At 15.5% G+C, this 12,651-nt stretch overlaps 4 protein-coding genes across 4 annotated transcripts in view, besides 13 other annotated features; all 4 read right to left on the minus strand. All coding sequences in view use genetic code 6, as the record gives it.

The window, feature by feature from the left end:
- The window catches only part of IMG5_103460 (hypothetical protein), a gene marked incomplete at its 3' end in the record, with an annotated part of 4,291 nt that extends 3,668 nt beyond the window's left edge, over nt 1–623 (minus strand). The window contains exons 1-2 of the mRNA XM_004035140.1: nt 531–623; nt 1–341 (exon numbers count right to left, since the gene is read on the minus strand). The exon at nt 1–341 is cut by the window's left edge and continues 188 nt beyond it. Coding sequence (XP_004035188.1) covers nt 1–233 — 233 coding nt within the window. The 5' untranslated portion in view covers nt 234–341; nt 531–623. The remainder of the gene's footprint in view (nt 342–530) is intronic.
- Nucleotides 441–523: a microsatellite.
- Nucleotides 624–1,344: 721 nt separating the features above from the next.
- Nucleotides 1,345–1,982, minus strand: IMG5_103470 (hypothetical protein; the record flags this gene model as incomplete). The annotated part of the gene is made up of 2 exons (XM_004035141.1): nt 1,345–1,448; nt 1,496–1,982. The coding sequence occupies 2 exons, from the start codon at nt 1,980–1,982 to the stop codon at nt 1,345–1,347; spliced, it is 591 nt and encodes a 196-aa protein (XP_004035189.1).
- Nucleotides 1,983–4,302: 2,320 nt separating this feature from the next.
- Nucleotides 4,303–4,390: a microsatellite.
- Nucleotides 4,348–4,394: a microsatellite.
- A 325-nt stretch (nt 4,395–4,719) lies between these two features.
- Nucleotides 4,720–5,733, minus strand: IMG5_103480 (thioredoxin family protein, putative; the record flags this gene model as incomplete). Its single annotated transcript, XM_004035142.1, has 2 exons — nt 4,720–4,873; nt 5,291–5,733. The coding sequence occupies 2 exons, from the start codon at nt 5,731–5,733 to the stop codon at nt 4,720–4,722; spliced, it is 597 nt and encodes a 198-aa protein (XP_004035190.1).
- Nucleotides 5,020–5,049: a microsatellite.
- Nucleotides 5,113–5,161: a microsatellite.
- A 1,798-nt stretch (nt 5,734–7,531) lies between the features above and the next one.
- Nucleotides 7,532–7,728: a microsatellite.
- Nucleotides 7,644–7,733: a microsatellite.
- Nucleotides 7,676–7,745: a microsatellite.
- Nucleotides 7,746–7,914: 169 nt separating this feature from the next.
- Nucleotides 7,915–8,011: a microsatellite.
- A 1,757-nt stretch (nt 8,012–9,768) lies between these two features.
- Nucleotides 9,769–9,813: a microsatellite.
- Nucleotides 9,779–9,989: a microsatellite.
- Nucleotides 9,788–9,989: a microsatellite.
- Nucleotides 9,990–10,207: 218 nt separating this feature from the next.
- Nucleotides 10,208–10,275: a microsatellite.
- Nucleotides 10,276–12,457: 2,182 nt separating this feature from the next.
- IMG5_103490 (hypothetical protein) overlaps nt 12,458–12,651 on the minus strand; it is a gene marked incomplete at its 5' end in the record, with an annotated part of 2,297 nt that continues 2,103 nt past the window's right edge. The window contains one exon of the mRNA XM_004035143.1: nt 12,458–12,580. Coding sequence (XP_004035191.1) covers nt 12,531–12,580 — 50 coding nt within the window. The remainder of the gene's footprint in view (nt 12,581–12,651) is intronic.

The raw sequence follows: 12,651 nt of genomic DNA on the forward strand, positions 1-12,651 counted from the left end.
AAATCAGAATCAGTTTCAGGTACATCAGTATTTCCTCCATAATCAGGTCTTAAATCTTCTTTAGAAATAAGTCCATAGCTTAATAATAATTTAAGAATATCAAGATCTTTAGAAATAAAAGATTAAAATTCATGCAATGAGATAGACTTATCATTATTTGTATCATATTTATTTATTATTTAATTAGTTAAAGCCTCTGCTTCTTATATCGATACTTCTGGTTTAGAACTCATAGTGTTTAAAGAAGTTAAAGTAGTCTTTATTAATATTACCAACTCATTAAAAGTAATGGTTTAATTATTATCGAAATCATATAAATTAAATATTAATTAAGCTTTTGTCTTTTTAATAAATAAAAATATAAAATAAATAATTATATTTATAAAGAATATATAATTATATTATTAATTATTTATAAAATAATTAAAATAAATAAATAAATATATTTATATTTTAATTTATTTAAAATATATATTATATTTAAATATTAATTATATATTTATATATTTATATATTTATATATATAATACTTTTAAATCGCTTTATGATAGTAAAGCTAATCCGCATATAAATTCATCTGAATCTACTTTTCCACTTTAATCTTAATCGAAAAATTCAAATATCTATTTTTTTTTATTTTTTTTATTTAATTTATATTATATTTTACACGATTTGCTTCTTCCTCTGATACCTTCATTAAACTTGTAAATTACTTTTTGTTTATTGTTAGATCTTCATCAGCAATTAAATCAAATTTTTATCTATTATTTTATTTATTTATATTTTTTAAATATTTTTTTTTACTTTATTATTTAAACTTGTCCAGGTGAAAAACAAGAATATTTTTTCATAGCTTATAATTAACTTTCTACATTTTATATATTAGATATATCGTTTCCCATTTTCAGTATATCTTTTTTTATAATTTATTAAAGTCTTTTTTCTTTTTATTTTAATAAAATCTTTTTTGATAAAAGTTATATTTTTTATTTTTTTAATATATTGAATTGAAATAATAAAAATAAAATGTACAATATAATTAAAAAACATTTTTAAATTAAAATTTTTATTAAATTTTAAAAAATAAATTATAGAAATCGTTTTTAAAAAAAGATTTATTTTAAATACTTATATATTTTTTATAAGAAGTAAAAAAAATATATATATATATTAATTTTTATTAATAAAATTAATATATATATACTCTATAAATAACTTATTATTTATTTTATATTTTAATATATATAATTAAATTAATAAATTATATTTTTTTTATAAATATTTATTTATATATATATTATACAAATCTTTTAAATATATAAAATAAAAAAGTAAAAAAAAAACTCAATTATTATTATTAATCTCAGTAGCAAAATTTAAAAACTACAGTGTAGGTTTTATATACCATCTTCTTGGATTTAATAATCCTTCAAACCATCCCACATGTCCTTTTATTTATTAAAAAAAAAAAATTAAAAAAGAGCTAAAAAAAAACTTGTTTTAGTAATTAAAAAGATAACATTTTAATTAACTTTAGTAATATAATAAGGAATAGTTGAATAATGCAAAATAGGATCGTCTCTTGAATTAATACACAGTATAGGAATTTTAACATTCTTTAAATCATCTACACAACCTAGAAATTCATAATATTCATTAACCGTCTTCATTCCATGTAATTTAATTTAAAACAGTTTATCGAATTCCTTTGAAGTTTTAGCCTCTAAAGCATCTTCTAAATTAATATTAATTAATATTGCTGAAATGAAGTGGGCGATCTAGAAATAATTTTTCTCTAATTTTAATTATTTTTTATCTACTTGTAACCAAATAATAATCACAAAGGGACTTAATTAGATTATTTGCCTTTTATATATCGAAAGGGTTTCCTACAGAAACAGCCGCTTTAAAGGGATTATCTTCTTTATATTAACCCAAATATTTTACCATTATATTCGCTCCAAAAGAATGCCCTATTGCATAGAAATTACAATTCTCGAATTTTATTTCAGGTGTTCCATTACTTTATTTAAATCCTTTATCATACAATAATATCCTTTATCAGGAAATATACGGCCTTTTGCTTCATAATTATTATATAATCTATCATTATATAAAATAACATCATATCCTTATTTTAATGCTTCGGCTGTCATATTTCTTTTTATATGTAAATATTTAATTAATACATTTTAATTTAATTAATAAAATGAAATACACTATGTATGGTTCATCTCTTGAAGCTGTAGTTCCTAAAAATATAACAATTAAATAATTTTAATGTTTTTTTTATTAAAATAAGGAATTAAAAAATTATCTTCTAATTATGCATAATCTTTTTTTTTAAATATATTTATATATTTATAATTTAATTTTTTATAATTACCAATTGCTAACTCCCCGTAATCACCAAGATCTATATATTCTTTATTATAATTAATAATATCGTGTTTAAATTTAGAACGAAATCCAAATATAACTTATAACCAACCATAACCCAAATAAAGAGTTGGTTAAAAAAATCCTTTTTTAATTTCTTCACACCTTTAATTTACTTTTTAATTAAATTAAGTTTCCTAATAATAAACATCAAATCTTGAATTTAATTAAGGATATAAAAGAAAACCTGTTATAGATGCAAATAAAAGTCCTTTTTAAATAAAAAAAACTTAAAATAAATAATTTTTTATATTTTTAGACTTTTATTTGAATAAAATTTTCTAAAAAATGACATTTTTTTGTATGTTATTAATCTTTATATTTGTTGTTTTTAAATTAAAATATATAATATTAGCTCTTTTTTTATATATTTAAAATTGTATAATATACTTATAAATATAATTAATATAATAGAAAAAATTAAAATTTATTGCTTTTTTTTAATTATATTAGATATATTTAAACTACTAAAATAATAAAACATTCAACTATATTTATTTATAATTTTATTTATAATCTTTTAATTATATTATTTTTTCTAGTTCTTATTTTTAAAACTATCTGAAAGTATATATTTTCTTATAGATGGCCAATTAACTTCATTTATTATATTCGAATTTTTTATAAAATCTAATAATTCTTCTATTTTTAATTATTATTTTATAAAAAAACTATCAAATGTTTTTTTTTTTTTTTTTAAAAAAAAAAAATTATAATAATAAAAAAATCAATTTACATTTAGATAAATTTTTATATATATGAATAAATTTATTTAATATTTAATTTTATTCATCACAATTTTCTATTTCTTATTAATATTCTTCTAATTTTATACTTTATTTTTATTATTCGGTTTTCGTATTTTACTATTTATCTAAAAATTAATTATGCTGTAATTTTTTAACTGTTTTTTATAAAAATTGACTATGTTAATCGTAAATTTAATCTAAATTTTTATCTAAATTTTAATTTTAATCTAACAAATCTTGTTAATTAACTTCCTTAAAAAAATATATATATATATTTTTTTTCATATTTTATACATATTTTTCTTTTTCTTAAAAATTTTAGCCTAAAATTTTATAAAAATCTTATATTTATTATTAATTATTTATCAAGTTTTACTATATAATATGGTAAAGTATAATTATTTTTAATTAATAATATTTACTTGGAGTTTATTTTTTTTAATTATTAATATTAATTTTTTTAAATCATTATTTTATCTAAATGTTCTTTCATTAAAAATTATAAAAGATGCACATGGACAAAATAAATCTGTATTTTCCAATTAAATATTTTTACAACTTAATATTAATATCAAATTATGTGTATCCTGCTCAAAAGATGGTTATATAATACCTTCTTTAATAAAAATTAATTTCCCTATATATATATATATATTCTATTTAGAAAAGCAAAATATATATATGTATTATTACATATGTTAGATTAAAAAAAATCATTATATTATGTTTTTATTTCATAAAAAACTTCACTTTCATCAATAACACAAAAATCATCTCCAATTTTCAAATAAAAGTCTTTTAACTATATATACTCTTAGTTTTAAAGTAGAGAAAAGTATTTTTAAATTTAATTATAAAAATCAATTAAATTAGTATCGTTCATTTTTTTATTTTATTTAATATAAATTATATCAATATAAATTTAATAATAAATTTATTTTATATATAATTGCTTTTTATTTACTTTATATAATTTATATTATTTTCTTTTTATTTTAGATTTTTTATAAAATATTGTAATTTACTACATTATTTTATTAATTTAATCTAATTTCATTAATTTGAAAATTTTCTCATATTATTACATATTACAAAAACCTAAAATAATAAAAAGAATATAAATAAATTCAATATATCATAAATTAATATTAATAAAAAAATAATATATATTAATATTAAATTAACATAATATAATAAATTAAATTATTAATATTGAAATTTAAAATTTATAATTTAATAAATATTAAATCATTATATAAAGTTTAATATTGTGTTTATTTAGCTTTTATAATAATTAAATTATTTATGAATTTTAAAAAATAAAAAAAATACAATAATCAAAATTAATAAAAATAATTATTATTTATATTATATATCATATAAATTTTAAATAAAACAAAAATGTTTATTTTTTCAACTATTGTTATTAAATAAGAACATAAAATTATTTTCATATATATAAAAAAATTAAATATAAGATAAAAAAAAAAATATCATTAAACTTTTTAATTAATATTATCCAAATTTTATTTCAAATTAACTTAATTAGCTCCTTTCCAAATACTAAAAATCTAGCCTTCATGTAAGCTAACAAAAGTGGGTAATGCCTAAATTCCAAACTAGCTTGCAATATCTTTATTTTTTCCGTATTTACAGATAAGAACTTAACCTTTGGATATTCTTCACTATATTAAATAAATATAGGTTTAATAACTTTACAAGGTCCACACCAATCTGCATAAAAATCAATAACAACAGCTTATTATCCTTCAGTTTCTGAAATGAATTCCATAAAATCATTAATTTCTTTAACCTTTTTCATATCCAAATTTTATTATTATTATTATTATTACTATTATTAATTTTGCTATTAGTTTTAATCTTACTTAAATATTTAGTTAAGAGCATTAGCTATCTATTAAGCATTTTAATTATTAGGTATATTTTAATTAATATGTATATTTTAATTATTATTATCGTTTTTTGCTTAGCTTTAACTCTAGTCATTTTGTGGTGGGAAAATTTACTAAGAATTATGATTTCCTTCAAAAACTTAAGGAAAGACTTAAGTTTATCCACTTTAATTAATAATATTTTATTACATATTATCAATCATTGGCTTAAGCATTTAACCCATAGGAGTATTCAATATTTCCTCAGGTAATCCAATTATATATTCAGGAAGGCTTTTACCAGTTAAAAATTACAAACATTCATCACTAAAATTATTGCAATTATTTTTAAAAAGACAATATTTTTCGATAGTGAATCTTTCCGATATATCTCTCAAAAATTCTGTAAAAACTTCCTCAGGAATTTCTGTTTCGTCCATATCTATTTGGTTTACAGGAATTCCATATGGGGTTTGCTTTGGAAGGGAAGAGCATATTCCACCGCCGAAATAATATTCTTTTCCGTACACTACAACTCCTGTGTGCCATATGCCGTCAATTTGCTTTTATAGTAACATTGGGGAAAATACTTTAGCTAATCCACCGGATATGTCATATACTAAAAGTTATACTTTGTATTTTTGATCTGCCATATAGTTATTTTTGTGTTTTTTTGAAATAATTTTTTTTTTAAATAAATAATTTTTAATATCTAATTTTAAAAATAAATAAATAAGGAATTCCTAAAAGAAAAAATAAGATTCTATTCTTAATATAATATACATTTATTATTTTTTGAAAATTAGTAATTTATTTTATATAATATTTTTTTTTTGTGCACAATAGATTTTAAAAAAAATAGGTTCTAAATTCATAAAAATCTATAATTAAAAAAAGTTAAAAATAATAAAAAGTAATTTTAATTTTATTATAAAAATAATACTATGTAAAATAAACTATTTTTTCACAGTTTATTATTAAGAAATTAAAAGCAAATTAAAAATATATTTATATTAAATAATTATAAATATTTTGTTAAAAATAAAATATATAAATAAAAAGAATAACGTTAATATTATTAAAAATAATAATAAAATCATAGAAAAAAAAATGGGTACAACATTATCTCATAACATGATATTAGGTGATTAATTAGAGCAAACATCATTTAACATCCATAAGGAATGTTATTTCATAAAAAAAATAGAAAATAACCTATTTGGTGAATCTCAACTCCTTCAACAAAAAGAATCAGTTACAAATCCCTATTATATACTTCAATCACGTTTAATGTCAACAAAATCAGAATATGACTAATTTATAATTTATCCCTAAAAACAAAAACTAATAAAACACACGAATTTAGTTTAACTACTAAACATATATTAAATCCAATAAAGTGACTATTGTAACTAATATTTCAAAGTCTACATGTTATATGAATATTATGAAAAGACAATATAAGATCACTTAAACGAAAAAAAAAATTCAACTAAGAGCAAATAATAAACATGATAGATTAAATTTCATAAGCATTAAATTTTTTAAAATGTAATTAATAAACTCATGAATTTATTCAAGCCGATACTATCATTAGTATTCAAAATAAATAAAAATATATGCTTGCGGACTCGAAATTTTTAAATAAAGGGTAAAATGCATATACGAAATAAATTTTAGGAGAAAGCTAATATTGCTATTTATGTCCTGAGCTTTTTTGTTAGTTAAAACATAGATATAAAAAATAAAATAATATAAATGTGGATAAAAGTGATGTTTTTTCATTAGGGATAGTAGCTTTGTAAATGACAAATTTAATTGACATTAAATAAATTTACGATTTTGATTACTTTATTTTAAATAAATAATAAATTATAAAAACATTAGAAAATATTTAAAATAAATATTCAAATACTCTGGCCTTTATTATATCTAAAATGTTATATATGAACGAAAATGAGAGATTTTCTTCATAATAAATATAAAATTATATTCAAGAAATAAAAAACAATTCATAAGAAATTAATAATATAGAAAAATAGAGTTTCAATCCTTAAATAATACTATAAAATTATAAAGAAAATATAGATAATACGCCAACAAATAAAAAAAAATAACTTAAATTAAATCAACATCCCCTCCAGATAATAAACATAATTTTAATTCTATAAAATTAATAACCTTTAGCTCTTCTACAGATAAAAAATCTAATAGCTAAAATAATTCAACGAGTAATTTTTATAAAAACAAACATCCAAATAATAATGTATAAGAAAATATAAAAAAAAAAAAACTTATAACCTTAAAAAACTTATTCTTATTAAAAAAGTTGTCTAAATACTTCAAAAGAATAAAAATTTTATAATTAAAGATAGATGAATAATAAAAGAAATAACAAATATAACAAAAGAAATAATGACAATAGTAATAAAGATAATATAAACAATAACGATAGTAATAAATATAGTAATAATAATAGTAATAGTATAAACAATAGTTATATTAAAAATTAAAATAATAGTAATATTATAAGTAATATAAATGATAGTAATAAAAAAGTAAAAATAATAGTAATAATAATAGTATTATTATAAGTAATATAAATAATAATAATAATAATAATAATAATAATAATATTAATAATAATACTAATTTTAATATTAATGATATTATTGATAAAAATATATAAAAAAATGATATTATATATAATTCAAATTTTTCAAATGAAAATAAAAAAATTTAATAATAAATTTTTTCATAAAATGTACTTAAAGAAATAAAAATTAATTATCCTGTTATAGAAGAGAATTATAAAAAAAACATAGATGAATTATTTAAAAAATTAAAATATTAATAAAATAACAAATATTAATAATAGTAAAAATTAAATTAAAATTAAGAAAAATAAAAAAATAAAATTATTTAAAATAATGATCCTATAAAAAATAAATATTCTTATATATATAAACATAATAATGATCAAATTTTTAATACTCCAAATAATAATAGTTAAAATAATATAAAATAAAATAATATTAATATTTGTAATAATAATAATAATATTAATTAAATATTATCTAATAATGAAAAAGTTTTACTTAATGATTTTAATAAAAATATTAACTAAACAATATTAAATAATTATTAAAGTAATAGAAATGTTTCCTTAAATAATTATAATATATAAGAATAATAATTTTGTATTGCTCCTAGTCAAAGCAATTTAAAATTTAATATTGATAAAATTATCTAAGATCATTAGATCTAAAATGAATTAAGAAACGATAAACTTTTTACCCCTAAATAATTAAATAGGCATAATTACATTGATAATAATACGAATAATTTTATATTTAGATTATATGAATAATCTCCTGAGTTTTAAACTATAGACTATAAATTAAAATAATAAAATTCTTAATAAGAAATAAATGATATTTAAATTTAACAAACCCTATTATAACTTGAATAAAAAATAGAAAATTTTGATTAAAAAATGCATAAATTTTCTTAAGGAAAGCGTACTCCTATTAAAAATATTTTTTTTTAAAATAGATAAAAATAATATAACTAAGAATATGATAGTTCAAAAAAATTTAAAAGCTAAAGTTAAATGCGTTTATTATAATAATAATTAATAATTAAAAAATGAAAAAATAAAAAATTAAATATAAAATTTAAATTTATAATAATTTTACATTTATATTTCTAAAATAAACTAAAATTTATTTTACTTTATGTATATGTATATATATATTAATATTATTCTTTGTTAAATAAATATTTAAAAATAATATAAAAATTCAATTTTAATTATTTTATTTTTTTTATCTTTTACATCATTTGTCATTTACCTAACTTATTGTTATGAAATTGTATATACAATAATTATTAATATATATATTTTTACATTTAATGATTTTATAATTGATATTTTTTTAATAGCTTGCTAATTAAAAGAGTTTGTTTAAAATTAAGTATTTTTAAAATCTTTTTCTTGAGATTTTCTAATATTAATAAGTTAAAAAGCTTAAAAAATATATAAATAAATAAAATTTACATTATTTATTATTATTTCAATTCTTAAATACTATTTTACAAAAATTATATTTATTATTTTTATTATTCATTTTATTTTTTTCTATTATCAAGTTATTCTTATAATTTATGTATTTCATTCTAAGAAACACATAACTATAATTTATTCTACTAAATTTAAAACGACAAATGTTAATAATTAGCTTCACATTCTAAATTTTAATCTTTTTATTCGTAATATAGACTATTTTATGAAATTATATTATGCACATGATTAAGTTAACTTTATATTTAACTCTTTTTATATAAAAAGAAATATATAAATATATATTTATAATAAAAATTAAACTTATAATTTTTATGTGTGATTAATTAAAATTTTATTATCTGTAAATTTTTATTTATTTATTTGTTTAATTTTATTATTTTCATTTTTTAACTGTTAAATTTAATATTCATTTTCATTATTCACTTTCTTTAAATTATTATTAATATTTATCTATAAATATAATTCGTTTTCTAAATTTTATTAATATGATTTATCATTAAATTTTAATTTTAAATTATCTTATTAAAAAGTATAATGATCTGATTAAATGAATTAATGCTAACAAGTTTAACATTAAAACTCATTTTAATTTGAAAAAAAAAATTATTAAAATTATTCTAATTATTATTATTATTCTAATTATTAATTTTCTTATTATTATTTTTATTATTCTTATTATTCTTATTATTTTTATTATTCTTATTATTCTTATTAATCTTATTATTCTTATTATTCTTATTATTCTTATTATTCTTATTATTCTTATTATTATTATTCTATTATTATTATTATTATTATTATTATTATTATTATTATTTTATTTCTTCATAATCATCTTATTCTTCATTTATTTTATATAATTCATTCGCTTACTTTTTTTATTATATTATGATAATTTTTTTAATTTATTTTTTACATTATTTATTTATTAATATAATAATTAATTTTCTTATATTTTTATAATATTCTAATCTATATTTTTTTTAAAGTCTTTGTTTGTATATATTTTTTTAAGTTAAAATTATTTATATTATAAAATATAAACTTTTACTTTTTATTAATTCTTAAATTTTTATTTTAAATTAATTATTATTTTATTTTTATTAATCTAATTCAATTTTTAAGTTAAGTATTTGTTCTTCTTATTTTTTAAATTATAACATATTATTATATTCTAAAATGTTAAGCATTTTCATCTTTTTTAATCATTAAATTTTTTTATATATTTGTTTAAAATTTATTATTACAGTATTATTATCAGCTTATTAATCTTTCGGTGTCCCAACATTTTACATTTCAAGTTAATCAAATAGAAAGTTTTCGAATTTACTTTAAAGACTTTTAAGCATTTAACTTTACATTTTTACGTTTAATTATTTTGTTCAAAAGAATTACTAAATTAAATATTTATAATACTATCATTTAAATTTTAAACATCGATTTATAATTAATTTTCATAATTTTATTTATTTCCTTATAAATTTTACATTTCTATTTTTTTATAAATATTTATTGTTTATAAAAATATAGTTTTTAACTAAATTTTATACTAAAATTAATAACTAATATATTAATAATTAACTTCAAAATATATTATTAAATTTTTAACAATTAAATTAATTTTTGTTTTTTAATATGTTATATTAAATAAATGATATTTAATATAAAATAATAAATTAATAATTATTTATTTTAGATTATTAAATAATGATTTTAAAAGTATAAAAAAAATTATGAACTTAATTTATATTAATCTGTATATAATTGATTTTAAAAATTTATTCATTATTTTGAATTAAAATAAATTAAAAACACTATAAATAAAACAAAAAAATCATATATTTTAATTATTACCCTCATTATCTATCTAAAAGCTTTTTTAAATAATATATTTATTTTATGAATTAGTCATTAATACCTACTATATCCCATAATCATATTCATAATTATATATTTACTATTCCTAAAAATACTTAATTAAAATAACCAAAAAACACTCTATCCTACAAAGCAAAAATAAAATAAAAGATTAAGAGATTATTCCCAATAATAATGTAAATACCCTATATTTCAATTCAAAAATATATCACTTAAAACTATAAACGGATACGTCCCCACACTTGCCCTCAATATATTTTTAAATATACTACTCATTTTTAATACTAATAATCTCTGTTTATATATGAATTTCAAGATCAGGAAAGTCTATATTTAAAAATTACATGCACAGACAAGATAGATTCTCCCCTAAAATTTCGCAAAAATTCATTATATAATTTTTTATAAATACTTATATAGATTTTCATTTAACAAAATAACGGAAGTTCCACTATCTATTAAAAGCTCTTTTACAGCTAACTCATTTTTTTTTTTTCCATCTAAATAAAAGCCTAAAAAATTAGACCTATCTTATCTAATTTCATAAAAAGTAAATAAGTAAAATTTTAAAAATTTCAGAAGACAAATTCGATCTAAATCTTTATCCACATAAGCAAACAATAATTTTTTTTTTTATAGAATTTTCTTGAAAAATATCCTATCCTAAACTATAAATCCATAATATTAACCTTTTGCATATTAGATTTTTTTTATTTACTTCTGTCATATTTTGCAGTTTTGTTATTTTATAATTAAAATAAATCGCATTATGACATAAAGGAAATTTTTATATGCAATCTTTTGTTAGAACCCATAAATGGGTACTTCAGGTATCAAATAATATTTTGGCTTATTCTCTATTATCATTAAAATATTATTTATTCATATTATTTTTACTAATTTCTCTGATTTTTTTTATTAAAACTTAATAAAAAAAAAATTAAGACATTTTTATATTAATTAATTTTTTTAAAAAAATTAAAGAAAATACAAAAAATTAATATTAACCAGTAATATAGATAACTGAATTACCGAATATCTTAAATGCTTTCTAATTGCTATTATTTTGATTCAAATAAAGTGGAATATAAAAAAAGTATTACATATTTATTAATTAATTTTTTATATCAAATTTATTTTCTATTTATAATTTTTATTAAATAAATTAATTTAATATTAATATTTTAATATATTAGATAATATAATATGATTTAAATAATAGTGATTATTTTATATAATTAAAAGAAATATATAAATTTTATTTTTTATTAATAAATAACTTAAAAAATAATTTGTTTTATTAAATATAAATTGAATTAGATATTATTCAATATTTATAAAATAAATTTATATACAAATTAGCAAAAAAAATATTAAAATATATATATATATAAATCAGCTTTATTTATAATAAAAACTAAAAAATATTTTTTTTTTAAATAAAACATGAATAAAATAAATATAAAATTCCATTAAAAAAAATAATCATTTTTTAAAATTAGGAACAACAGGTTCTTCATAGATACCACAAACACCTGGCTATCCACTTTATTTAGTTCTAGCAATTCTAATATATCCGTCTTCTCCCCAACTGCTTCCCCAAGAG

This window comes from Ichthyophthirius multifiliis (assembly GCF_000220395.1).
Source record: "Ichthyophthirius multifiliis unplaced genomic scaffold scaff_1120509250860, whole genome shotgun sequence".
Taxonomy (NCBI): domain Eukaryota; phylum Ciliophora; class Oligohymenophorea; order Hymenostomatida; genus Ichthyophthirius; species Ichthyophthirius multifiliis.